The sequence below is a fragment of the Xylaria bambusicola genome, assembly GCF_022495145.1.
Source record: "Xylaria bambusicola strain CBS 139988 unplaced genomic scaffold F5B22scaffold_2, whole genome shotgun sequence".
Taxonomy (NCBI): domain Eukaryota; kingdom Fungi; phylum Ascomycota; class Sordariomycetes; order Xylariales; family Xylariaceae; genus Xylaria; species Xylaria bambusicola.
Window position 1 is genome coordinate 1,237,823 of NW_025953555.1, and position 26,636 is coordinate 1,264,458.

The following is a 26,636-nucleotide window of genomic DNA, read 5'->3' on the forward strand; positions in this document are numbered from 1 at the left end:
CGTCCCAATTGCTACCCATCGTCGGTGCTGATGAGATAGTATCAGTCTGCCCGGTACTGCATGTAGCGTGTGTAGGTAATAGTAACACCTCTTGTAGGTACTTACCTACTGTAGGTACCTACTCGGGTGGTTTAGCGGGAAGGGGGGGCGGAATCCCAAGGAGGTAGTGGACTTGGCATATCTTGGCGCGTGCGTCGTCTTATCTATGTACAGTAGGTAGTAGGTACCTGGGGTCATCGTAGCCTGTTGCGCAGAATTGCAAGTATCTCGATTACACAGGCAAACAAGACCGCTAGGCTTTACTTGGCAATGCTTATACGTACCTAGTATGTATAGAGTAGGCGCTCGTCGGGCCCACCCACGCAACCGACTTGGTCAAGCACGTCATCTCAGCGGCTCGACCTTTTTGTCGCTACCGCAACCAACAACCAACAAGGACAAACCACCAGTGTCGAGATCAACTGATTCTTCTCGCCTGCCCTCTGTGGAACCCCTGGTCTGCCCTGGTCTGCCCTGGTTCCAGCACCCTGATCGTCTCGTTCGACTCGCATCTACTACACGACGCTAACAGTAGTGCCTCGTAGCCTGCCATGGACTCTAGATGGGATACTGCATGTAGTGTAGCGCGCCGCTTGATCTGCTCAGTGTGTGCGCGGAGCTGCCGAGATATTTAGATGTTGGAATTAACGTGCTGTGTGATGATGTACGGCGCCCGGTAATACGCTAGGTATCTGTCTACTGCTCTTATATCTCCAGCCCATGTGCTCGGGGCTCTCAGAAACTCAATCTTCGCAAGCCCGTCCGACCCTTTCTCTCTGCATGTTGCCTTGACAGTCCCTCCCGTTCAACCGATTGACCTTGGCCAACCATCTTGCAATCGTCGGACCACGCCCGCTCTCTTCGACTGTATTGACCGCATCTGCTTGCTTATTCATCCCTGCAAGAGTGTCCAAGTTGTCCGAGTTGTTGTCCGAGTCTGCTTGCGGCTACCGTGGACATCCGTCGCTATGAAGGTAGACAACGGGTCGGATTCGAGGTCGACCTCCCCCTATGGGGAGCCTTCTGCCGTCGACACGGTCCCTCGGGGCTGGTCGGCCTGGTTTGGCGGCCCCAATACTACCGTTGGTCCTCGCATTACACCCCGCGTCATCGTTCCCGTATCTGGAGACACTCCCGAAGACTCGGATAGCGCTATGAATAGCGATGCTATTCTTGAGAAGCAGCTGGCCCAAGAGGCCGGGAGCGCCATTCAATATCGCACTTGTAGCTGGCAAAAAACTGCTGCTCTACTCTTCTCCGAATACATCTGCCTGGTGAGTCCTGACATTGCTAATCCGCCCACTCGCGCTGTGACTATAGTATATATGTACTCCAAGTAGTCTCCATCTAGACTCAACTTCCGTTCACAGCACGGTGCTGATATTTCATGGGATAGGCTATCATGAGCTTTCCTTGGTCTTATAGCATACTTGGCCTGGTACCTGGGTAAGCTGGCCTCCACTGGTGTCGCCCATCGCGAGGGATATTGTACTAACCTTATTCGCAGCGTTATCCTCACTATCGTCCAGGCTCTTCTCGTTCTCTATACGTGAGTACCTAGATTGCCTTGTCGCATACACTTGCACATGTGCTTATGTATATTGCAGTTCCCTCATTCTATGGCAGTTTTGCTTGAGACATCCAGAAGTCCGAGATGTTTGTGACATAGGGCAGATGCTTTTCTGGAATAAAAAATGGGCATGGTGGTTCACCGCCGTCATGTTCGTTCTGAACAACACATTCATTCAAGTTGGTCAACTACGCTCTCAGAATGCTGATCATACCATCTAACATCTTCCCTAGGGCCTCCACGTCTTGACCGGAGCCAAGTATGTGAACACCTTGATTGGCGGCGAGACCGACGCTATCTCCTGCCAGACCGTAAGCATTGGTCTCATCGTGGCTATCATTTCATGGATTGCTTCATTGCCTCGTACTTTCAGTGTACTTTCCCACCTGGGGACCGGATCGGCGGTTTTCACATTCGTCTCCGTACTCCTGGCAGTCATCTTCGCTGCCATCGAAAGCCACCCTGCTGGATACTCTGCGGAAGCGGTAACCGACCCCTCGACAGGCAAAGTCATGCCCTCAGGAGCACCTATCGTGACCGCCATACCGCTAGTCACCACTACTTTCGTCAGTGGTCTCAATGCTTTCCTCAACATAAGCTACACTCTTATTGGCCAGATCACACTACCTAGCTTTATCGCTGAAATGAAGGAGCCCAAGGATTTCCCCAAGGCTCTATGGGCATGCACCATTGCTGAAATCATTGTCTTCACGATCGTCGGAGCCACGGTATATGCTTATACAGGAAACCAATACATGACTAGCCCCGCCTTTGGCTCTCTACAGCCCATATACAAGAAGGTCGCTTTCTCTTTCATGGTCCCAACGATCATCTTCCTCGGTGTCCTTTATGCCTCAGTTTCAGCTCGTTTTGTATTTTTGCGCATTTTCCACAACTCCCGACACAAAAACGAGAACACTATCGTTGGTTGGGCCACTTGGGCTGGTATCTTGTGTATGTGCCTTTTAGCCCTCTATCGCCCCGACCTTTTTGCTAATCGTATATCTAGTGGTAACTTGGCTTCTCGCCTTTGTTATTGCAAATTCCATCCCCTTTTTCAGCTCTCGTAAGTATAGATAGATATACTCTACTAGATTTGTGATCTTGGCAGCTAATATGTCTATAGTTCTCTCCCTCCTCTCGTCTCTATTCGACTCGTTCTTTGGGTTCATCTTCTGGGGAGTAGCTTACTTCCGCATGAGAAAAGCAGACGGCGCTGTTTCTCTTCTAAGGGACCGAACTTTCCGTGGCTGGTTTGAGGGTATTCTAAATATCATCATTATCCTCACAGGTCTGTTCTTCCTGACTGCGGGTACCTACGCCACCATCCAGGGCATCATAGATGAATACGAGGCAGGGACAGTGGGCCGGCCATTTTCGTGCGCCAGCAATGGCATTTAAAGGAGATATCTAGTTTCTTTTCGTGGCGTGATGGCATAGATTTATTTTGGATAGGAAATACCCAGGTCGACGTCGTTATACTCCATTGAGAGTCGGGTTTGTGTATATTGGAGGATAACTTGTGAAGCGTCTTGGGTCTGACATCCAGCCATGATGGGTTCTGGATATGTGGGGGACAAAAAGAACCAAGACTCGTTCATCTCAGCATAGTAATGCAAGACAGGAAGGATACGACGAATGTTGTTATTCAATCCTGGCATCTTGGCATGAAGCTCACACTGGCATCCAGTAGATGCATTCACACCAACCATTTGAAGACTTCATGAAGTCTTCGGTGTCATAACGACGAAGCAGCCTTACGTCTAAAGGGCCTCTCCAACTTCCTGCGCTAATTTTGATCATAGATGCTGACGATGTAGCCCTATCCCCGACTCCTAAGAACGGAATCAAAGCTACCTTGACGAATATCTCGAAAGTCGCAATGGCACAAGTTTGACATTTAAAGCAAGCAGGCATATACGCCAAGCCCGCGCCAGCAACAATACAACTACGTGCCTATCGTCTATTCCAGTAACTCAAGAGCGTACGTACCAAGGTAGGTTATGTCAAGGTAGGTGGCTATCTCCCCCCCAACAACAAAACGAAGCAAAATAGAGAGGGAGGCATGGAAAAGAAGAGAGTACCTGGGTAGGTAGATAACTATCAAGTATTACATATTGGATTACTTTGATGCCGTTCTAGCTCTTCTACGTGGGAGAAAAAAAAAAGTAGAGTACTACCTACCACTGTGTAATATCAGTGTCACGGAAGAGGTCACCACCTTGCGAACTCACGACTCAGGGCCACAGGGACAAATATCACACACAGGACGTAGCAAGAACGCGGGAAACTAACGACGCCATTATGCATGGCTTCATGTTCATTGCCTACGTACCTACTTGTCATATCTTCCCAAAGCAATTGGAGAACAAGGCATCTCCTAGCGTGTGAGTGAGAGAGGTATTACAATCACACAGGAAATCAGTATCTTTTATATCGAAGATAATCTGCTAATTCTGTACAATGCCCAATAATTACTGCCTTCCTATAAGATTTCTTAATTGCAACTCGTAGACCGTAGATTCTCGTCAAAAGTACTGGAAGTATATATAATAATATTGCTTAAATACAGCACAATGAAGATACGAGTATCCCGAGATTTCGCTCCCCCAAAACTTGTTGTAACATGAAAAAAGTGTGTGCCTGACCATCTCCAGGATTATCTAGCAGTCTTCTGCGTCTATGATGGCCATGTCAACCCCCCTGGGAGAATATGATGGAATTATGAAAGCACAGAGGCCGGTAACGAAGATTCGGCATTACAAGAAGGGCGGATTGCGGCCAAGTCGTAGACGAAAGGGGTATCCAGAGATTAAACGAGCTGATGGCCAGGCTATGTGTACGGGTCAAGGGCGTCAATATCACGCGCCAAAATATATAAGCTGGTCTCCATGTATCAAGAAACAAAGTAAAAAACACAATTGTCGCCTTTTCCTTCTTTTCCTTGACAACCATGGACGCCTAACAATACGGCTGACACTTAGGACATGATATGGGCCGCTCTACCATAAACGTGTGTGCCTTTAGGTAGATGTTATTGATATTATTGAACTAGACTTAGAATCAGGTATTTCATTCAATTTTGACGGTGTCGTTTGCCTCGGCTAAATAAATCAATCAAGATATGTTCTACCGACTTTCTACGAGCCAGTCGACTTTTCGATATGGGTGGTTGATTGTACAGGGGGTAAAGGATTTGATAGCGGCACTTCCCTGGTAGTTGGCAATGTGCTCGGTTCGGTTGACTCTAGTTTAGGTGAATGGGCGGCGGCTGGTCTTTTTTCATCCATGCTCCTCTTTGCATCAATGCTTTTACTTCGTGTAGGCAGAAACCCATGGTTATGCTCTGGGGGAGACTTGGCGCGTTTATCAACAGTCTCTTTAGCCTCACGGTATTTGTGTTTAATCCATCCTAGAGGCCCTTTGCTGTCGTCTTTCTCCCGCGCTGCACCCTCGGTGTCGGTCCAGGCTGCCGCAACATCTGATGAGTCACCAGTCCAACTCTTCCGCGGACGGTTACTGCTCCCAACAGTTGAACTGCTCATTTCTGCATGACTATTATGCCCTAAAGGGCCCGAGAAGTCTTCCCTGCGCCGTGAAATGCGCCAGCGACGCTTCTTTTCCTTTTCACCAAGCTCGGCCGATGATGCATGAACTGTTTCCTCGTGCTGATCTATATCTGAGCCTTCGTTAAAGGACGAGTGTAACGACGTAGGCTGTGAATGCTTGGGGTTAAGGGACTCTACAGCATGGTCAATAGTGCTAGCTGGGGGTCCTGCCGGGGCCAGCTGAGATGCTCTTGGCGTGGATCCGGAAGGGGTTTCAACGGAGGCACTGTTCTCAGGTATTATTGGTTCCATATGGGTAACCTTTTCAAGGGGATCAGAGGTTTCGGCAGTAGGAGACCCAACACCAGAATGGGGCAAAGAGGTGGTTGAGCTTTGAGCACTAGGATTCGCGCTGCTAATCATTCGTTTCTTACGCAGCTTGTTAGGCTGCCGCTTTTCACTGTCTGAATTCGGCGAGCGTTGAAAGAGACTTTGCAAGTTCCTTTCTTTCGATGGTGTCAAGTTACTGCTGGGAGGCCCTAGTAGTCTTTCTTGACTTCTGCCTGCAACTGTATCTTCATGACCAGTATTAGATATACCTGCTACAGGCAAATTTGGGACTGCTAGAGAATTTTCAGAAGGGGTGGCAGTCTTTCCGCTTACTGCTAACAGATCAACAGCATTAGGATTGGGAGAAGGTAAAGGTGAGGGGGAGTTTGGCGTTACTCCCACACCCGGAGAATGTTGTCGGGATGGAAATCGACCGTTTTGTACGAGGGGTGACTTTTTGGATGGCAGGGTATTGCTTCTTCCCAAGCCACTTCCAGGAGAGTTTATTGAAGGACTATTGGGTGTCGATGCCCCGTTCGAATATCGTGAATGGCGTGATGAAGTAGAGCGGTTTCTCCGTATGGTGCCGTCCCTTGTAACGCTTTCTGCGCCAGCACTAGCATTAGATACGGAGCGTACCACGCCAGTCTGACGATTAGGTGTACTAGGGGCAACGATTCTGGGTGTTCCCTTCTCAATCTCCCGTTTTGTTTGTTCGTCAGTGCCAGTCCCTTGCATACCAATCAAGAAATGGTCTTGATGTTCAATCAAGAATATGATCACACATTGATTGAGACGATACTCCTCGGGGGCCATGGCATGTTGAGGGTGGGACAGCATGCCTGGTTGGAAGATGGCAGCGAGATTTTGAGCTGTCATGCGATTTTCATCTGATTTGGCAGCGAATACCGCAAGCAAATCTAGTATATAGAGCAACAGCTGACGATTCAAAGGAGGCAGCTCCTTAATCAAAGCCTGATACTTCACAACAGCCTCGTGTTGGTCGAAGTTTTCAAGCAATTGAGTACCTTCATTATCACCTACGGCTTGTTTGGTGTGACCCCGTAGTGGCTCTCGGAAACGCTCATATAAATCCAATGGGACGACTGGTTCAGGAAGGTCATTCAAATAACGTCGAAGGACGTTGGCAGCATCGTGGACTGTGTATCCATCCCACACAAGACCTTTACCGTAGCGGTCCGGAGAATCGAATTGGATCTTGAGCTCCTTGATACGCTTCTCAGAGCCGTTGAGACGAAAGATTCCCTCTATGCTTGTAGCTACCCGGACAATAGTATTAGTAACCATGCTTTCTATACCTCAATACTGAGATCACACCTTTTTCTTTGAGATACACGCCACACTTAGCGACCACAATAGGCACATATCCATATATATAGCTCTGGCCGTTCTCATCAATGAGAGAAATAGCAACATTCGCATAGGTAATGCTTTGTCGGAGCGGGACACCGAAGATGCCCTGAGGTCGCGTCTCTGCTTAAACAAGGTTAGCCAACCACCCCTAGCGCACTGTTCAGTGAGCCTGTTGATGCCACATTTGACATCTTGGTTAGTGTGAAAATGAATGTGTCAAATTGTGATGGAGACTTGGAACAAAGTTACATCATAAGTCTCGACGTCATCTCGTGTTCGAGGATCGAACGTCACGTTTGGAACGCAGCGCCATCAGTAGTCTTAGTGAAGAAAAAGAAGAAGAAAGGACTTGGGCTCGAGATACATGATAAAGGATCTGACACAGTCTTGGATAGCCGCATGAGACACCTGAGCAAGGTGATAACACATGAGGTCCGAACAAAGCGGGATGGTCGCTTACCTCGTGCCTCTTGATGCCTAGTAGGTTGAACCTGGAATTTCTTCCACCATGACTTGAGGTCAGCTCGCTTACTCGGCGGCGATGCAGGAGTTACGGGAGCCTGGGATGAAGGCTGTGGTTGGCTCATCTGAAGTTGCTGGTTCGGTGGCTTGGATGGGGTGACGGCAGACGTCATTATGTTGATGGCGCACGGGCGACCGCAGACGTTATTGAGGCTGGGGAAACGCGGTGCGATACTTTAGCAGCGCATGCAGCGCTCGCACTATGTCTGGTTATTCGAGTCTGGTGGGGAAAAACTCGCTCAGGATCGATCGATCAGGCTGGGTTTTATAGTGGTTGTGCGTTGGAAGCAGACTATGCGCGTATACTAAAGGCATAAACTTGGTGGTGAAGAGGGTGAGGGTGACTGGCAGCTGGACGGACTGGTCGAGAGGCGGCCGACGGCTACGCTATTAACAAGATTCGGTATCAGGTGTCGAGGCCACACACGGGCGTTGCGGTAAGGGTGTTGGCAGAGGGGCATAGACGAGCTTGGATGGCCGGCTTAGCGGCGTAGAACAACAGCGACACTGAGGGGGGAATGTTGAAGGCGATGAGATTTGGTTGGATCTGGTTCTGGAGGAATTTAAGCCAGGGCTCGCGTTGCCGTAGGCTGGGTGCGGTTGGCCAAGTCTAACTGGGTGTTTCAGACGGGGCACGTAGGAACGAGAGGAGCAACAGCAATGGGTACGGTCGGGGGCGTGCGAGCGCAAGCAGCAGCAGCAACAACAATAACAACAACAACAACGGTAGCAGCAGCAGCAGCAGCAGCAGCGGCGGCGGCGGCGGCGTCGGCGCGCGTAATAGATGAGACGAGCAGAGGGACCGTTGGCGACAGTCATATATCTACAAATGTTGTAAAACACAGAACACTGAGTATTGAACACAGACTACCTAGGTAGACAGGACAGGACAGGACAGGACAGGACCACGGAGCTAGGAGCTACGAGGACACAAGAAAGAGCGGGCGAAACAACTGGGGGGTTGAGATGGTGGTGTCAGTAGTACTTCGTAGCTAAGGTAGACAAGTGCCAACATACATATTGTACCACCTATGTACCTAACCTACCTACGTAGGTAGGTAGGTACGCAGTACTTAGGTCTATAGTGAAGGGTGAAGGTACCTGTAGGTAGAGGTGCTGGTTGTTGCCGCCACCGGCGCTGGTGCTGCCTAGCTGGCAAGGTACGTTGCAACTTCCCTATATATGTATCTATGTGACGGCGGTGGGGAAGCTGCCAGGCTGTCGATGTATGTATATGTACACTAGGCGCTTCAGAGTGCCTACCTATGTGAATAGTAGGTAGGTAGGTATTTGCGTCGTGTTTCCCCCGAACATGGGAATTTCGAAACTTGATGCATACATATGTAAGTATAGGCCTGTATACGTGCACCTAGCATCTGGTACCTATATCTACCTACCTAGGTAGGTTCCCAGTCTCAGCTGTGTTCAGTAGGTTATTATCAGTTCGAATTGCACCTCGTATCTACTCACGCAGGTGGGTATCTGCAAGGGACTCGTCCCTGAGTCTGTCCACCAAACCTACCCTAGAAATATACGGCTTATCATTGTTTAAAAGTAAGTATAACTAGCCTTATATTTTATGGAAACGGGAGGTTGATCATCGAGGCGGCAAACCTTTGCTGATCGTTAATACAGGTACTTGCTGTAGGGCTAGCGAGGGCTAGATGCATACTCTAGGTATCCGCGTATTTTCCATGAAAAGTGAGGCCTACGCGGCCTCCTCTGTAGCTCCCGGGTCCTATCCAGCCAAGTCAAGTCATGCGGTATGAACTAGATTAAGCCTAGGTACCGTTGTAGAGGGTTGTTTCCTTGTCTTCCTCGTCTGTAATATTGGGCGTTGAGCAGTGCTAGGTAGTATATGTAAGAAAGCCGTTATCCAACATTCTTGCGGTAACCATTGCTGCCGTCATGAATCTGGGTAATGCGCCAGAATGAAAATAGGAAAGCGAGTGGCCCAACAGCTCCAACCATGCATTTGCCGTCCGAAAGAGGCTACTCACATGTAGATAAAGCAAGCCAGGTGACAGGGGAAAACCTTTTCACTTCGTGGAAAAGGTTTCCAGCTTCGGGCCCTAGGCTAGGATGAGGCTGGTCACACTGCGTTTAAATGTGCCGTGCTTGTGTCTTCCACCATACCCACTACTCTACTCAATGCCGCGCGTGATAGCAAAAACAAACCTAGTCTCACATTACCCAAGCAGTGTGGCAGGGTTCGTACACAAGGTATTATAGAACTTTAGCATAACCTTCGGGCTGATCACAACGCTTCCTGCACGCAGGTTGAAGAATCCCATAATATCACCAATCTTATATCCCATGCTGGAAACCTTGCTGTGGGCAGGCAGTACTAGAGAGAATGTGTGTGCTTGGGTAGGCGGACTGCCTGCCCGTCGCCCTCTCCCTGTGGGTAAGCGGATCATTCCTCATCCATCCTTCGTGAGATCAGACTAGGTAGCAGGAAAACAGAACAGGCCTCCAATGAGCATCCTGCCTCCTGCAGACAGTGCCATCACCGTTTTTTTTTTCCCCAAGGGAAATATCGCGAACTTGATTGACTGGCGAATACCGTGCTCAATCTTCTGCTTCGTGACTCGACAACGATGCGCTAATGTGATCGGCGGGCCTGGAGGCAATATGACGTTCATCCTGCAGGTCAGAGGGGTCTTACTCCAACATCAATTGGATAGTGACTGAGATGGACCGGGTGGTAGCACGCTGGCTGGGTCCTGTGAGCCCGTTGCCGTGCATCACCTCGCCGCCACTCTCATCCACGTTGAGGTTGTGTGTGTGAAGTTATTGTCCAGTCGTGATACCATGCTGGAAACCTTGCTGCGGGCAGTAGTGTACTGCTTCGGTCGTCAAATGGCCCCTCTTCCCGTGTTGCGGTACGAAGGAGGCTAGGTAGCTATCAGCAAGCGAACGTTTATACATAAGTATAGGCAGATCCTGTCCAGGGTGTAGGCAAGATATCCAGTGCCAGCGGGTCGGCCCACGAAGGGTCCTACAGCACCAGGTAAGAAATATAATGGAAAGTATTTGTTAATACGCTTCTTCGTGTCTGCTCGCGCTAGCTTTATCTCCCATCATCTCTGATATCTCGTCATATCTTTCATCTACGTAGCTGTTCGTATATCCCACACAAGACTTAGTTTTACTTAGTCCAGACGGTACCTTATTCAAAAATTCCTACTATTCTGATTTCACTTTACATGCTACCTAGATATGCCCAGGTATGTCCACTTGTTTCTATAATTAGCAACGACTGACCTGCCTATTCGCGACACCAGTCGATTGCCGTGCGCCGTACTCTCAAATAGCTGAGTTCCCCAAGGGGCAGATAGCGCCAGGGGTTCATCTATAAGGCTTCTATTTAGATATCCCCCAGAGGCTCAGTGGTCAATAATCTTAGAGTCTTGCCTACCCACCTTGGTGCCGGCATAACGTTGTGTGCTAAGGCTTCAGAGCAGCGCAAATCACGTACCCATTGGGTTATGTAGGTACCTAGAGAATGTGGGGGGCTAGGGGGGCAAAGGACACTAGGTATCTCAAGCCAGAATCTCTCCAATTTCGGGGTTCAAAGCTGTCGTCATACCTACATGTAGGTCGTTTTTTAGATTGACAGGTAAAGCAACTTGAGAGCCGCGCAGGCAAACCTGAAGCCGGTAAAACTATCACTACTTACCTAGTAGGTACCTATCTCCTATACTACTACAGACGGCAAACCCTTCGTCTCAAGCTGAAGCTCATGAAGGAACAGTAACATAGGTAGCTACCTAGGTAGGTACTCACCTACAGACATACTTATGTATTAGAAGCAAGCATTACAGGCATAATAGGTATCCAATTTAGAAGCAACATGAACACCATACAACTCTCATCAGCCTATGACAGTTTCTATATCTCCCTCTCCGCCTAGTTCCTCCGGTAGAAACTTCAACTTGTTGTACGTATCTAAGTGCTTACATGGGTGACCAAAACTCCGCAGAAGTAGCCGGGCTAAACAGAAACGATGTAAAGTCGGTGGCTACCAGTGGGAATTAACTTATCCGCAATATGGACAAGTGCAACATCGACACCGATGACTATACTTGGAACAGCCACAGCTTGACAATGTGCGTCAAGTTCTTGTGTATGTCTTGGTCTATTGCGAGGGCAGAGAAAGCGAAGAACCAGAGGTAAGGCTAAGAACCAGTGATATAAGGATCTACCGGCTATGGAATGTATGCCAGAACGTGAGCAGTTGAGAAGAAGAATGTCCAGTTTCCAGAGCACACACGTGCATTGACACTAACACTGTTTGCAAAGGTCGATATTCTTTGTATATAAATAACAGAGCGTAGCGTAGTGAACATTTGAGTTTGAAGCCGGTAAAGGATTTTTTGTATGTTATTGAATATATTCTGAATGATTACTCGCTGGCTACTTAGTGAACTAATTCCATGGGACTTGCCAACAAGACGCCAGGATCAAGACTTGACTAAGTAGCTTCGACAAGTCGATGGGTTGATTTGTACTCAATCTAAACCAATGCAACCCCAATGCCAAAATAAGGAGGCTGAAACCCGATATCAAGCCTGGACCGTGGAGAATATACAATACGACTATCAGAGAAACAATTGACCATGTGTTATCAGACGAACACACGGGGTAATTCCCCTCGCTGTATAAACAGTAGCGAGAAAGCTAATATGAAATGTGCAGAAAGAAGTCTAAAGACACCAACATCCTTGCGCGGCGGGTTGCGACTCAATGCACAAGACTGATCAACAGCCATTAAATGGAGCGACCAAGCGGTTGTTCTTCTGTTCAATGGCTCTAGACCGTGAGAGCCTATCCGTTGCCGGACATTTATCGTCGAAGACTTCTAATTCCAACAAAAACTTGCACCGAGAGCGGAATGCATACCGCCTAGGATTTTGTATGAAGGCTGATTGGACTTAAAGTAGTTCGAACGGTTGAAAGTAGAGGATAAAATTGGAAATGGCAAAATAATACAACAATGCCTAAGCGGAAGGAAAGGATATGTCGAAGCTCCCGACACCGTGAACGCCCTGTGACGAGTAAATCAAAATGAGAAGAGAATATCAGCTGTCCGTGTAACCGGTCCTGTAACCAGCTGCAGAAGGTAGTTTCTGAAAGCCGCGGGGCCCAAGTGATTTGTATCGTAGTCTTATACGTGGCGTCGTTAATCATGAGGTTACATCCTCGACTCTTTACGAGGTATGAGTAGGAACACTTCGTGGCGTCAGTTCATCACTGCGCTTACGGGGGAGGCTATGTTGAGCCTTTGAGGCGTTCGCTATTATTTGCATTTTCTTTCGAAGCGTAGTGAGCCTCCCAGTAATCATGTGGATCACTAATAAGCCAGGTTAGCCTTATTAAAATCGTTTGGTTGGGATACTACTTACTCTTATGTACTGCTTGTTGATCATCTGGGTTTATCTCCGATGCTGCTTCTTGAACATCGCGCTCCGCTTGGGATCCTGACAACCGACGTTTACTTGATATATCATCATCGTTGTCAAGCACGGCCTCCAGCATGCGAATGGCCGTAACGTAAGAGAGTTCACACCCACCCAAGTCTTCATTTGCTATCTCGTTGATTGCGGCAGTCCGACTCATGTCGATAGCTCGGTCAAACATCAACTTCTCGGCACTGAGACCAGGGGTTAATACGATGCCTTCTGTGCCTGGAGTTCCTGGTGCAATGGGCTCGACCTGGTTGTTACTTGGATGACTGCAATGATCCTCAGGAAGTTGCTTTTGGGCCTCTGTCAGCTTCAGCCTGACAACTTCCGCCTTCTCTAATGTCTCATTGAAGCGTTTGCGAACCCATTGTACGGCAGAATTAACTCTGGCTACCAGATTCTGTGTGCTAGTTGCGTCACGTCCAATAACGTGTTGTTGGCTGGCAGTTGCTTCGTTTTTAGCTCTACGTGCCCACCATATGCTAGCAATATCCATCGATTTGGCAAGAAGAGAAAGTGCCTTGACGTACAACACAAGGGCTTCTTCTGAAAGGACAACAATTGCCTCGATCGTCAGACCATCGTCATCGTCTGATCCCATCTTTTCAGCTGGGATACCACCGAGGCCTTCCTCCGTTGATGGAGCGAGCGGCACAAGTTGCTTGTACTTGACCTCTGCAAAACCCCATACAACATCGCTGCGTGTGGCAAAGTCTTCGATACACTGAGCCACACGGAGATCTTCGTCAATAGGGCCACCTGAGCGCCCATCGGTGATCAAGCCTAAGGGCGCATTTGGCGCAGGGTACGTTGGAAAGGGGTTGTACATATGTGGAGGAGATGCGCCTTTGCCAAGCATATGTGAAGGATATTTGAAGCCGAATAGCCTCAGACTAGCATCTTGGATAGCCTTAGAAATGACGGAAGTTGTGGAACTAGGACTGCCTGATAGATTCTTTTCGTATGAACCACGATGATAGGTGTCTGGTCGCTGTCTGCCCTGCGCAATCTGCAAAGCATTGGATGCTTGAGCTGGGACAGCCCCAGTAGTCGATCTTGGATCTCCTTGTTGAGTAGCACGTCGAATCACCTGTCCTGACCGTGGAGTGATGGCATGTGTCTGTGTGCCTTTAGCAGCAAGCTCATCTGCAAACGCGTTTACTTCTACATGTTTCTTTTCCACGACGACGTAATCTCTCTCAAAGGCTATGTCATGCGCAACTTTCTCACGCTCATCTGCTGTGGAATGATATTTTCCTTTCCCCTTCACTATATCGTTGTTATCGTATGAAGAAGGTGACTTATCATCACGTAGAAATTTGTTTACGGAAGCATTGGAATAACCTCGATTGCGCCTGTCTTCCATGAGAACTGGTTTTGAAGGTGCCGACGACGACGGGACCGGTTGAGGACGCTGAATTCCGAGGCCTGACGGGGTATTATTTTGCGCTACATGGCTTACTTGAGCAGTTTTTTGTGCTACTTGATGCTGGTTTTCGACCTCCGGCGTAGCTATAGTCTTCGGCGGCTTTTCCCGGGGTAACGATTGGTCCAGGTCTTGACGTACAACTTCTGTGTCTGTTCGATAACGATGATGCGCTGATAGGCGTCGTCCTTCCAGTCGAGGCTCATCTGTTTTTGACAGTGCTCGAGAATCTTTGGAAGTTAATCGTTGGGATCTTGGAAGGTCGTCCTCCACTAGGCCAGGTATAGGGTCCGCGATAATATCGTGATTGAAGAAGCTCTCAAAACTCATCCTTTCAACGGGCTTACGCTTGAGTAGAGCACGAATCAAAGCCTTTAGATCTGATGTCACCTGAACTTCCTTGGAAAACTTGATGTTATCATTACCTCCTTCGATTTTTCGTAACAGCTCAACATGATTACTAGCTCGGAATGGTGGTTTGCCACTTATCATCTCATAGGCAACCGTTCCAACAGACCAGAGATCGGCCTTGGCATCGTACCGCTCGTAACGAAGTATTTCAGGTGCCATGTACAGAGGCGATCCGCACAGGGTTTCTGCGAGCGAGGTAGAGGGCAGAACCCGAGCAAACCCAAAGTCTGCCAGCTTCAGCATAGGCAAGGACTGTAATCCAACAGCGGGTATTAATGAGTCATGGCTAGCGCTGAGAACCGATCGGCTCTCCCTATTGGACTCCCGGTAGACGACAGATGGGAGAAGCAGAAGGTTTTGAGGTTTTATATCTCGATGAACAAAGTTGCCTTCTCGCAAGAATTGCAATGCGCTGGCTAGTTGTTTAAGGAAATGTCGGATAACAACTTCGTTTAGACCTGACCCGGGAATGCTTGGGTATTTCCGTGCTAGATCGCATGTAGCAGGATGTGTTATCAGCTTATCCCTCTTCTTGATAAATAATGACAGGTCCCCAAGCTCGCAGTATTCCATAACAAGGTTGATGTGGGTTGTCGATTCGACACAGTCATGAAGGGCGACGATGTGTGGATGTCGAAGCTTCTTCAAGATCTGGATTTCGCTATAAAGATTGTCTTTTAATTTCTTGTTCAGTCGGGCGAGCTCGACGGATTTGATGGCTACAGCAGCCCCGGATACCTTGAGATCGACTGGTTAGCTTTCAAGTCTCAACAATAACAGCTAATCTATGGTTCGATTTGGGAAAAGGAATCATTATCCAAAGACAGGCGATCCCGATTCTTCGAACATGTGCCCAAGACAGTAAAGCCCTGGACGAGGATGATGTGACGGAGCTAAGTGATTGCGAACCTTGTGCTTGCCCATATAGACCTGCGCAAAGCTGCCCTTTCCTATCTCGGAGCCAATAAGGAACGGGCCAACGACATCGTCACCGGTTCTCACGCGGCGCGAGGAAACTCGTGCTTCGGCCATGACTTCCTGTGTGAGTTGGCGATGACAGGAAGCTTGGTGGAGGCCAAGGGCCTATAAATGGATGGGAGATAGAGCTGAGCCTCGCGCAATTGTGCTCGTATACATGCGTAGCTAATGGCTGGCGTCGAGAAGATGAAGGAAAAGACTAGATGCAGAAGGCAGAAGGCCGACGGCAGGTGAAAAGAAAAATGAGGAGAATGGGGTCAGGGAGAAGAAGCTCGAAAGCTGAGGTGAGCGCGCGTCTCGAGTTAGGATAGACGGAACTAGATGTCAAAGTGGGAATGATGTAGGGGCAGGTATCCGATAGGTCGGGGGTGGACCTGGGAGACGCTGCAATCGAGGACCAGAACCTTGTCAAGCGGGGAGTGATCTGGAGATGCTTGTGTCACTCTGAGCAACGCGAAACACCGAGAAACCACCCACGACTGTGGCTGGATTGGCGAGTTAGCGAGTCTCGACCATGGTAACAGTTATCTTGGTGGCACGGATGGGAAAGCTGTGTCTTTCTTGAGATCCACGTACCTATGGTTAGGTTGGGGAGAGAAGAGGTATGTATGAAAGTATGTATGTAGGTATCTAAGGTAGGCAGGGAAACCTTATGCCCGATAGGCTGGATGCTGGCTGCGGGCGTGCTGATAATGAGCTGGGTACCTATCTCGGGCCACCCTGCCTAGCAGCCGGACAGGGTTGGTGCTGGGAAGATGACAGTTGAGGCGAGGCGATAAGTGCTCAGATAGGCTGTCCAGACCACCTACAGTATCAACAAAGTTGCTAATATACTGTAAGGCTTGCTGGTGTAGCCGCGGCCAACAGGGATTGGTAGGGACCTTGCGTTATGATGACTTGTCCTGCTACCTACTGTGTAAGTAGATACTGTTAATTGACCTCTTGCATGCGAGACAATAGGGACAAGCTGACTTTCGCCGGTAAACTATAGTATGCCTGGCCACCTCCAATTGACGACCCAAAGCTGCAGGCGGGTATGCAGAGGGGAGGGAGCAGAGAGGAGGGAGGAAAGGAGGTGAGTATTTGTTTGGTTGACCGATGATCAAGTGAATGACTCGGCCTCTGACTGAGTCTGCCCAGAACAAGGAATATTGCTGCAAAACCACTGTTATGCTCATCTACTTATGATCTAAAGGCGCCTAGCTCGCACAGTCCAGTCCACCATGGTCTCGTGTGAAAGTGTAAAGCTGCCTCTTGCTACTAGTACAGTACAAGGTGAGTAAGCAGGCAGGTACTGTAAGGTAGAAGGTGGTAAACTGGAGGGTTGCGTGTTGGTTGCTGGCGTGAGACGGCGTAGGAGGACACTACCTACTTACCTACTGCATAAGTAATACCGAGAAACGATAGTGGTGGGCGAAGGTTACATGAATGAAGTGGGATGAAGTGGAATAAAGCGAAAAAAAAAATGGAAGGGAAAACTATCTAGGTAGTGGGAACGGGGAGAATGAGGCGGATGACGAAGGGTATGAGGAAAGTCACGTAGGTACGGCTAACTCTAAGAGAACGGCTATCACGAGATCTAGGCAGAGGATTGGGACATCCATTACATTACCAGACATTACCTACTTCGTAGGCACTAGGTACTGCGTCCCCGACAATGACTGACTGCAAAGATAAACAATAAAAGAGGGCCCTGGGCTGGAAAAAAGAAGCCGTCGGCGAACCTGCGCCATCATTGGACAGATGACTCTGACAAGCATCAACTTGGTAACAAGGCATCCAGCAGGAGTCGACGTGGACAATGAAGATCAGGGACTCGCACGCGTGACTCTGCAGCGTGATAACGGCTCGATAAGCCCGCTGCCGCTAGGTATCTCGGTACCGTACCTAGGTACATACTCTACTCCTGCGAAGAAGTAGGTATCTTGCGGGAATTCGCTTTGAGGTACTTGCGCTTAAATCTAGTCTTATGTAACCGTGGTAAACCACCCTCTGCCCACCCAGGCCCGTAAATATAAAACTACTTAGGCATGCTTATTATCCTTACATATGAGTAGGGACATATGTATGCTACTTAAATACATACTTGTGTAGTTGTCAGACAATCCCAGACAGACCAGATACAGGTACATAGTACTAGGTACGTAAACCGGAGACAGATACCTACAGTTAGGTACCTAGGTAGACACTAGGCCAGCTCTGACCTGGCGTGCTGCACTAAGCTCTGTCCAGATAGCGCGCGTTCCAGGCAACCAGAGGCGACCCAACAAGCCCAGACAAGCCGATGCCGCCGGATGGGGACCCGTCCTTTTGTTTTACAATGACTGGGACTGAAGCTGAAGGTCGATACATAATATCCACAGCCATGCAAACATCCTTGGAAGCAGCCAAGCCTGCACTGTGATTGCAACAATGCAAAACACCAACGAACTGTCATGGCATGGGATTCACAGTGACTGCAAGATACCTATAATACGTGACTGGGCTCATCATATACCTAGGTAGGTCCTATGCGCAAAAGCACGAAAGATGAGGCTTACGTAAGTAGGGAGTATAAGGAGGCGTAGGTAGGTCTACATTGCTGATAGGACGCAAACAGCACCTACGCAGATGAATGATTATATATGTATGAAACGAACGAACTGGAGCACGGACATGGCTCAGATACCTACTTACATAGGTAGGTAGTAGGTTGGTACTGTGCATTACCATTCTGCTTCTCGTCAAGCTCTGAAGAAATTCAAAAGTACCTAGGGTGGTATTGTAGGCGTATAAGTCAAAAACTCTACCACACCTCTCAGCCACCCCGGTACGTGTCGAGGCGGTGGAAGGAAAAACTGTTACCAATATAGATGCTAAAGGTAGTCTGAGTGTGACGGTTTTATTTTACACCGCCTCGCGTGTATCCATCTCAAGATATATACCACTTACGCTACTACTTACATAGGTCCTAACTCCTAAGTACCTACGGTATGTAGGAACAATTACTCTAGGTATCACTCATGACTCCCTATCCTCACCTACCTATAGGTACTATATGAGTACCTATGGCTGGTGTGGGAAGAGGCTGTCTAGTACTATCTTAGAGTCTCTCCACAGCTCAACATTGATCGCTAACCGTACCCCTTTGTCCAGCGCTTCATGCAAGACACCTCGTGGCCTGCCGTAAGAGGCAAATGGTCAGGTCGGACTACCTTGATGCGGACGGGTTGCTGCAACACGCCACCATCTCAATCCGTCGCCTCGTCTTCACGCCTCTAGCTATTTACTACAGTAGGTAAAGCGATATGTAAGTCGGCATTTTCTCAAGACTGCGACTTGGCTTACATTCAATCCGTTGGAGAAGCTTTCTAAAGTCGGTTGAAGAAGACTGTCACTCGAAGAGTTAAGGCCAATCAATCACCTGAGTAATTCAACTAACAACATATGGTGGGATATAAGCAGATCGACGCTAGTGGAATTCCCATTAGTCAGTCAAGTCGAAGGTAAGGTCATGATTTCATCATGATATTCTTCGGTTGTTGTTTAGGCCACCGACCACATCAAAGGGAGACAATCTCTAATGAATTGGGCCGATACTCGCATATCAACTGCACAAATCTACCTCTGATACCTATGCATAATAGAGAAGGTAACATCACGCGGGCAAGCCTAGCTTAACGATTGCGGCGAGGAATGGTGACATACTGTAGCTCAACGGCTGATTTATCACTTTGCTATCTATCGCCATAACCTATGTATGACATGATATGCTTTGGCGAGAGTAGCCCCCAAATCTGAAAATCCACGGCTGGTTGGCGCGCTGGTTCGCGGGCAATGCGCAATGTGAGGTGGCAAATGTCCTTGTTGTGGTCACGAGGGTGCCTATCCTATCTTTCTCCATTCACCAATGAGACAGGCCATTGCACGAATGAGCTCTGTAATATTTAGACACTACTCGCTTTCCCTAGCGATCACTCGGTAGCTATAATATCCCTGCATGAATAATGGGGGAGGTTGCAGTAGTCTTGTGTGTCAAAACGGCAACAGTAACCTCATGGGACCCCTAAGAATTTACTACTACCATGTATGTATCCTAACTACTAACATGCATACTGCTCATCGTCGAATGGGTAGCAATATCGGGAGACCACCTACTACCTAGTACCTACGCTAGGTAGTCCTTCTCCTCTTGCCTTATCCCCACCTACCAAATCTCTCTTGTGGTCGGCAGACTCAGTCTTGGCTAGAATTATCACTGGTGCCTGTCTGATCCATAGGGGATGTTGATGATTCCTCGCTATATATATGTTTATTACATACCAGCCTACTTATCAAAAGGCGCCAATTCTTGTACTGAATGCTTGTCCTGTGCGAGGGAAGGGAGGAATAGACGGAGCGGGGTTTAACTCGTCATGAATCACGAGGGAGGGAGAATGGAACGTGGTTTATGCAGCCGACAGACTGCCATTTGCTGAGGTGATGCTTGCATATGTCGATAGCGAATCGTTTTAAGAACGAGGCAGCCTAGTCTCTACTTAAGTTTAAGTACGAGGAACGTACTTGTATGAACAAGCCTCGTCCTATCATGGTCGTCACGCAGCAGCGCAACTCCTGAACTGAGCTGCGCCTATTTAGCTGTCAGTTTTTCATCCATGTTTGAGGGGAGCGACAGATACATGACCACGCACAGGAGCCCGGCTCAAATTATCAATATCCCGCAGGTCGATCTCATTTTGAAAACACGTAGCGAAACATTCAAGATAATAAACTCGTTCCACGGCTGGAGATATATTAAACCAATAAGTAGCTGATGTTCATTCTCCTTACTGAGGTTCACGAGCGAAGGGGCTTTTGGCCGAGCCACAGCCAATTGTGGCTATGTAGATTACTTAAATAGAAGGACGGTCATGTCATCGCTCATGGACAAGTGCACTTGTCGGTAATGCGATTCACTTTGGAGCTCACTTAAGTAGTAGATAGTGTTAAGCGACGTTTCGCCATGCCTAGACCCATCATACGGAAGGCGGGACGGCGGACAGTCACATCCTATCATGCACAACAGAGAGACCGAGATGCGCATAACCTTGTCACCAACTAAGGAAGTCTGTTGGTCGCAATTAATTCAAGGCGGGGTTATTGGTAGCATAGGTCTGGAATTCTCCTGCAATCACTGATCGATGATATGTCAGAATCGATTTCTGACTTTCTGACTTTGCATAGTAATCGTGCTCGCTGTCAATAACACTCGGAATGTTGGTATATAACCTAAAAGTGTGCCTTTGATTATTTGATATCCATCCAATAAGTGTGATCCCCGCCCCCACCACCAACACCCCGACACCCTGTTCCAAAGAGAAGATGCTCTATCCTCTCCGAAGTAAGATGGCATGCTGATGGTCTGAGTCTCGCACACAGTTTCCCACTGAGCCAGTTTTATTTTCGAATACACTAGAGCTCGCATAAGCAGTCTGCCACATTATGGTCAAGCAGTACAGTTGTTCTTCAAGATGCGGCTGTAAATTATACACCGTCGTTGCATCTATCAATTCTCCAGTCCTACTTGAACATTCTCGTGTTTCTTCATCTTGGGTAGCTCTTGCAATGCAGCGCCGATTATGGCAACGGCCTTCTGCATCTGATCCTCAGTTATAACCAACGGGGGTGCAAAACGGATGATATCCCCATGGGTCGGTTTAGCCTATATCAAGGTGAGCACTAGTATATCCATCTACAATCATCACATGATGTATGCATAGTGTAACTACCGCCTGGAAGACTTACTAAGAGGCCTTTCTCCTTTAGAAGAAGGCAAAGATCCCAAGCTGAATGACCGCTCGTTTGTGACTCATCTACCACGACAGCATTCAGCAATCCCTTACCACGGATCGTCTTGATAATTGGCGATTTCAAAGCAGTTAAGCTTTCTCGGAAAATGTTGCCTAGTTTCTCAGCCTTCTGAGTGAGCTGTTCTTCTTCCATGAGCTCAAGTGCACGGATAGAGACAGCACAACCAAGAGGATTTCCACCATAGGTGGAGCCGTGTGTGCCAGGCTCGACAACTAGCATGATCTCTTTACTGCTGAGAACACAGCTAACTGGGTACATGCCACCAGATATAGCCTTGCCAAGTGTCACCATGTCTGGTTTGATCCCAGCCCACTCCGAGCAGAGCATCCGTCCTGTCCTGCCAATGCCAGTCTGGATCTCATCACATATCAACAAGACATTATGTTTCCTGCAAAGGTCTTGAACTCTTCTCAGGTAGTCATCATCAGGAACAACAACACCGGCCTCTCCCTGGATAGGCTCAACAATAAAAGCTGCCGTTTCTTTGCCATGAGCCTCAAGCACCGCCTCTAAATCAGCGACGTTGTTGTACCGAATGGGCTCTCCTGTGGACGGAGAGGTGGCCCCGATATTTGGTATATATGGCCCATAATTGTCCTTGGACTCAGGGTCGGTAGAGAGCGTGACAGCTATCATCTGTCTGCGTGTTAGCTAAGCAACGAACCATGTGCTGTCCAACGCACCGTTCGACCATGGAAGTTCTCTTTAACTCCAAAGACCAATGCTTTGCCCTCAGGCACACCCTTGACTTTATATGCCCACTTCCTTGCGATCTTGATAGCTGTCTCCACGGCTTCTGCGCCGGTGTTCATAGGTAAAACCATGTCGTAACCAAACATCTGTTGGACCTTCTCAGCCCATTTGGGGAAAACGTCATTGTGAAAAGCTCTCGAGCTCAGTGTCAAACGACCAGCCTGTTCCGTTAGTGCCTTGACAAGCTCTGGGTGGCAATGGCCCTGGTTGACAGCACTGTAGGCGGATAGGAAATCAAGGTAATGTTTGCCTTCAGGATCCCAGACATCAATGCCCTGGGCACGGGAGAAGACAACAGGAAGAGGGTGGTAGTTGTGAGCAGCAAACTTGTGCTCAGCAGCGATTGCATTCTTGGTCGACGAGGCGTGGTACCTGGACGAGTTGGTCGAACCGTTGGCAGAACGCCTAGCCAAGCCTTCAGCGTGGGGGGCCATGTTTGCAAAGTGTGAGGATACCGGTTGTCTTTAGATGTGTTGGTGCGTCAGTGCTGGACGAGAATGAAGTTGACGGTGATGAAGGGCGGAGAGTGTCAGTCCAGTGACACACGGCTTGGGAAATGAGTGAGGGCAATGAGTGAAGGAAAGTGCAATCAATAAGTAAGAATGCGGCAAGGCGAGAGAGAGCGCGAGGAATAGAAGACCGACAGGACCATGAAAAGGCGGGGCCGGATCGAAGTATATACACGGGCTCGTACGTAATGTCAGAGGCGTATCTTACTTCCGGGTTAGTAGATAGGGCCGGTACAGTGCACTAGACCCCTAAGTGCAAGTCGATGCGGCTCATCCAGCCGCGAGACAGTGCTGTGGCCCGACTACAGACGAAAGGGGTCACATGAGCTTTCGATGTTCCACATGCTGCCGAAGCAAAGCGGCAGTCCCATTGTGTGTTATTTGCCGTATCGCCGCCATGGTGCTGTGTTGCTGTGTTGCCGTGTCTCCCTGTCTCCCTGTCGTCATGGTCGTCACAGTCGTCACACTCGCCATATCATGGTGACAGAAGCAATGCCAATGCTGCACGACTTTTAGGATGGTGTTAACGGGGATCTGTAACGGCAAGGTCCGTAGTGCCTTGTACCTGTACACTGGCGCTGGCTGTGTGAGGTACAAGGTACTCCGACCAGACAAACAACTTTGAGCTTTTACTCATAGTGAGAAAATCCGCAGCCGCAGCCGGTGTGGGTTTCTTCAGGTAGCGGTCTTAGGGGCCGGTAGCGGGAGCGAAGTACCACATCCGAAAGCACGGGGGAAGCATGCAGGCTTGGCAACAAATGTCGGCCAAGCGGTTGTCAACGGCCAGGCCAATCAAGCACCACATATTTGACTTCGGCAACGTAATGACGGGGATACTGAATCCACTGTAGGTACCTACACGATCGCATGCTAGGTCAGTACTAGGTACCACCTCCAGCTGCCTTAGGCGAGCTTAGGTACATACTTACTTCGTAGGTACCCGTTCCCCTCGCCTCCCCTCCCCCAAACGGTCGGCGTACTTAATGTACTAATATTATTGAGGTACCTACATACCTCCATACATAGCTATCTACATATGTATGTACTTAGCGTTGCATGTACATGTATGTACATATGGGTAGCTGAATCGGGATATGGGTCTAGATAGTATCCATTCCATATCGATTGGGACAAATTCCGTAAATTGCCTGGACGCTGGATGAATTGCTAGTCCCAAGCTAGAAAGCCAGATAGCCTCAACTCTTATCTTGCTCAGTAGATCTTATAATCGTTTGGACCTGTTCTCGAATGATATCTCTAAAAATAAGAGGCAAGCGATAAAGGAAGGCCACAATTACCGGAGATGGTGGCGAGATGAGCCCCAAGAAAGTCCTCGAAAAGAAGGCCTCTAGCACCAATGATAATCTCAACCAAGACATGAATGTAGCTGCTCTCGTTTCGCGACGGGCTCGGGAGGTCCTCAGTGTTATCTTTGCCGTTCGCTTCGCCAATTCTCTTTGCGTCCGTACTTTTTTCCAGCCAGACGAATATTTTCAGGTCCTCGAGCCGGCATGGCAACTGGTTTATGGAGAGAACAGCGGCGCCTGGTTAACATGGGTGCGTCGATATAGGATCACCTGTTCTTTACGAATTGGTTCGCGATGGAAAGCCTTGCTGATAGCTCGACAGGAATGGCGCCATGCGCTGCGTTCATCGATACATCCTACAGTATTCGCATTCGGGTACTTCATTGTGGATAGCTTCTGGACATCTCATAATGTCCCAACGATCAAGGCCAAGTGGCTTCTAATGGCACCCAAGGTGCTCCAGGCTGCATTTGCGGCCTTGAGTGACTGGTACACCTGGAAGCTGGCCGAAAAGCTTTATGGACCGAGGAGCGCGGCTGCTTGGTCTGTCGTGAGTCCACGCTCTTCTCCGGAGCGGCTACTCGGACATGGCTGACGTGACTTAATAGTTAGTAATGGCACTAATCAACCCGTGGCAATGGTATACGGCCACGAGGACGTTTTCAAATTGTTTTGAAACCATGCTGACTGCCATGGCCCTGTACTATTGGCCATGGGAGCTTCTTGGCACGGAATCTGCTCAAAAGAGCGAGTCTGGAGATTCTCCTGTCCTCCTGAATTCGCCGAAACAAGTCAACAGGTAATCCTTATGTTAACCAATATAATGACATCATTTAACAAATTCTCTTGGCAGCTTTCGACTATCACTGTTACTAGCAACCTTCGCAGTACTTTTGAGGCCTACGAATGTTTTCATCTGGGTAGCAGTCTGCACTCTGATGTTAACTCGCTTTACGCTGAGCGGTAGTTCTCCCCTGGATGGTAGAGTGCTCTTCATCCTTTTCAGGGAAGCATTGATCTGCGGGTAAGATCATACATAGATCATGGAGATTAGAACTACGGCTGACATTTGCAGGCCTATCGCCCTTGGCATCTCATTAGCTTGTGACCGCCAGTACTTCGGAGAATGGAAATTCCCTCCCTTCTCATGGCTGTACTTCAACGTTACCAAAGACCTCGCGAAGTTTTACGGGCAGAATGACTGGCATTATTATTTATCGCAAGGGATTCCCCTACTCTGTACGACTATAACGCCCTTTGTTCTCCAGGGCCTTATCAAATCGCTCGATGCAGAATCCGCTTTCTCTGTCACTGCCTCGAACACGCTCAAGACTCTTAGTTTTATCATTTTCACCACCATATCCACTCTGTCACTAGTGTCCCATAAGGAGATACGCTTCATTCAGCCCCTATTACCTGCTCTTCACATCCTCGCTGCGCCATATGCAACATCGTTCTTCACGACGCTACCTGTCTCTGGTGTCACGGCCTGTCCTGCCCCGGCACTTGGCTGGAAGCGGAAGCCTCTCCTCGCCGCCATTTTGCTAGTCAATATTGTGATTGGGGGTTACCTGTCGTGGTTTCATGCCGCGGCGCCGATTCAAGTGATGTCGTTCCTACGAGGCGAATTTGAGCGCGTACATCCGGAATATCTGAAGTTCGCACGTGCCTCCCTCAACGCAACGGCCCCCCTTGAAGATGGTATCAACCAACCCCAAGAGCTCTTCGCTCTTTTTCTAACGCCCTGTCACGCGACACCATGGCGATCCCACCTCATCTACCCGGCGTTGAGCGCCCGGGCGCTGACCTGCGAGCCACCCCTCGACACGGATCCTAACTCCCTCCAGCGCACCGAGTACCAGGACGAGACGCGCCGGTTCTATGCGGATCCCGTGGGCTTCTTAGCCAAGGACATATGGCCCCGCGCGGCGCCGGGGGAGCACATGGCTCGTTATATCGTCGGCTTCGAAGGCATAGAGACGCCACTGCGCATGTACTTCGACTCAGACGGCCCCGGTGCTAGACATCAGATCCAGCCTCGGGAGGTCTGGAGCGCGTGGAATGGCTTGTTCACTGATGATGAGCGGAAGAGTGGCCGTTTGGTGGTTTGGGAGACAGGATTTTACAACGACTAAATCGGCGCGTCAAGAGATAGAGAAGATAGATAAGTAGGTATCTTCATGTAAAGTTGGTTGTTTCTTGTATATGTTCGCAAAGCCGCTAGACGATGCACAGAAAGTCGGAATATGTCCACAAAAAAGGTACATCAAACCTACTATGATACACTATAGTTGAGGTAATGTATACGGTGCTATGGATGATAGTACGCAGCACATAGATTACGTTACTGCCCTTTCTCTTACTATATTATATGTAAAGGGTTTGATACCTCATTTAGGTGGTAATTGCAAAGAACTAGCTTAGGAGGGCTATGATATGCTTCTGTCTCTCTCTCTGTCTCTAAGGGGGGGGGGGGGGGGGGGGGGGGGGGGGGGGGGGGGGGGGGGGGGGGGGGGGGGGGGGGGGGGGGGGGGGGGGGGGGGGGGGGGGTGGGGGCGGGGGGGGGGGGTTC

The 26,636-nt window shown here is 49.0% G+C and overlaps 5 protein-coding genes across 5 annotated transcripts; 2 read left to right on the forward strand and 3 right to left on the reverse strand.

The window, feature by feature from the left end:
* Nucleotides 1-796: 796 nt before the first annotated feature.
* On the forward strand, nucleotides 797-3,031 carry F5B22DRAFT_160958 (amino acid transporter). Its single transcript, XM_047969241.1, has 7 exons — nucleotides 797-1,313; nucleotides 1,436-1,485; nucleotides 1,547-1,588; nucleotides 1,647-1,788; nucleotides 1,843-2,563; nucleotides 2,619-2,675; nucleotides 2,736-3,031. The coding sequence occupies exons 1-7, from the start codon at nucleotides 1,008-1,010 to the stop codon at nucleotides 3,008-3,010; spliced, it is 1,593 nt and encodes a 530-aa protein (XP_047835857.1). The 5' UTR covers nucleotides 797-1,007; the 3' UTR covers nucleotides 3,011-3,031.
* A 994-nt stretch (nucleotides 3,032-4,025) lies between these two features.
* On the reverse strand, nucleotides 4,026-8,076 carry F5B22DRAFT_586107 (uncharacterized protein). Its single transcript, XM_047973533.1, has 3 exons — nucleotides 7,322-8,076; nucleotides 6,826-6,981; nucleotides 4,026-6,767 (listed from the first exon to the last, which is right to left on the reverse strand). Exons 1-3 carry the CDS (start codon nucleotides 7,494-7,496, stop codon nucleotides 4,750-4,752), a joined length of 2,349 nt encoding a protein of 782 aa, XP_047835858.1. The 5' UTR covers nucleotides 7,497-8,076; the 3' UTR covers nucleotides 4,026-4,749.
* Nucleotides 8,077-12,460: 4,384 nt separating this feature from the next.
* F5B22DRAFT_162183 (kinase-like domain-containing protein) lies at nucleotides 12,461-16,378 on the reverse strand. Its single transcript, XM_047969244.1, has 5 exons — nucleotides 16,243-16,378; nucleotides 15,598-16,151; nucleotides 13,382-15,426; nucleotides 12,792-13,291; nucleotides 12,461-12,739 (listed from the first exon to the last, which is right to left on the reverse strand). The coding sequence occupies exons 2-5, from the start codon at nucleotides 15,718-15,720 to the stop codon at nucleotides 12,597-12,599; spliced, it is 2,811 nt and encodes a 936-aa protein (XP_047835859.1). The 5' UTR covers nucleotides 15,721-16,151; nucleotides 16,243-16,378; the 3' UTR covers nucleotides 12,461-12,596.
* Nucleotides 16,379-20,959: 4,581 nt separating this feature from the next.
* F5B22DRAFT_161133 (pyridoxal phosphate-dependent transferase) lies at nucleotides 20,960-22,880 on the reverse strand. Its single transcript, XM_047969243.1, has 3 exons — nucleotides 22,179-22,880; nucleotides 21,430-22,131; nucleotides 20,960-21,346 (listed from the first exon to the last, which is right to left on the reverse strand). The coding sequence occupies exons 1-3, from the start codon at nucleotides 22,680-22,682 to the stop codon at nucleotides 21,191-21,193; spliced, it is 1,362 nt and encodes a 453-aa protein (XP_047835860.1). The 5' UTR covers nucleotides 22,683-22,880; the 3' UTR covers nucleotides 20,960-21,190.
* A 792-nt stretch (nucleotides 22,881-23,672) lies between these two features.
* Nucleotides 23,673-26,313, forward strand: F5B22DRAFT_160976 (Alg9-like mannosyltransferase family-domain-containing protein). Its single transcript, XM_047969242.1, has 4 exons — nucleotides 23,673-24,614; nucleotides 24,673-24,863; nucleotides 24,918-25,088; nucleotides 25,140-26,313. The coding sequence occupies exons 1-4, from the start codon at nucleotides 24,072-24,074 to the stop codon at nucleotides 26,197-26,199; spliced, it is 1,965 nt and encodes a 654-aa protein (XP_047835861.1). The 5' UTR covers nucleotides 23,673-24,071; the 3' UTR covers nucleotides 26,200-26,313.
* The last annotated feature ends 323 nt before the right edge of the window (nucleotides 26,314-26,636 follow it).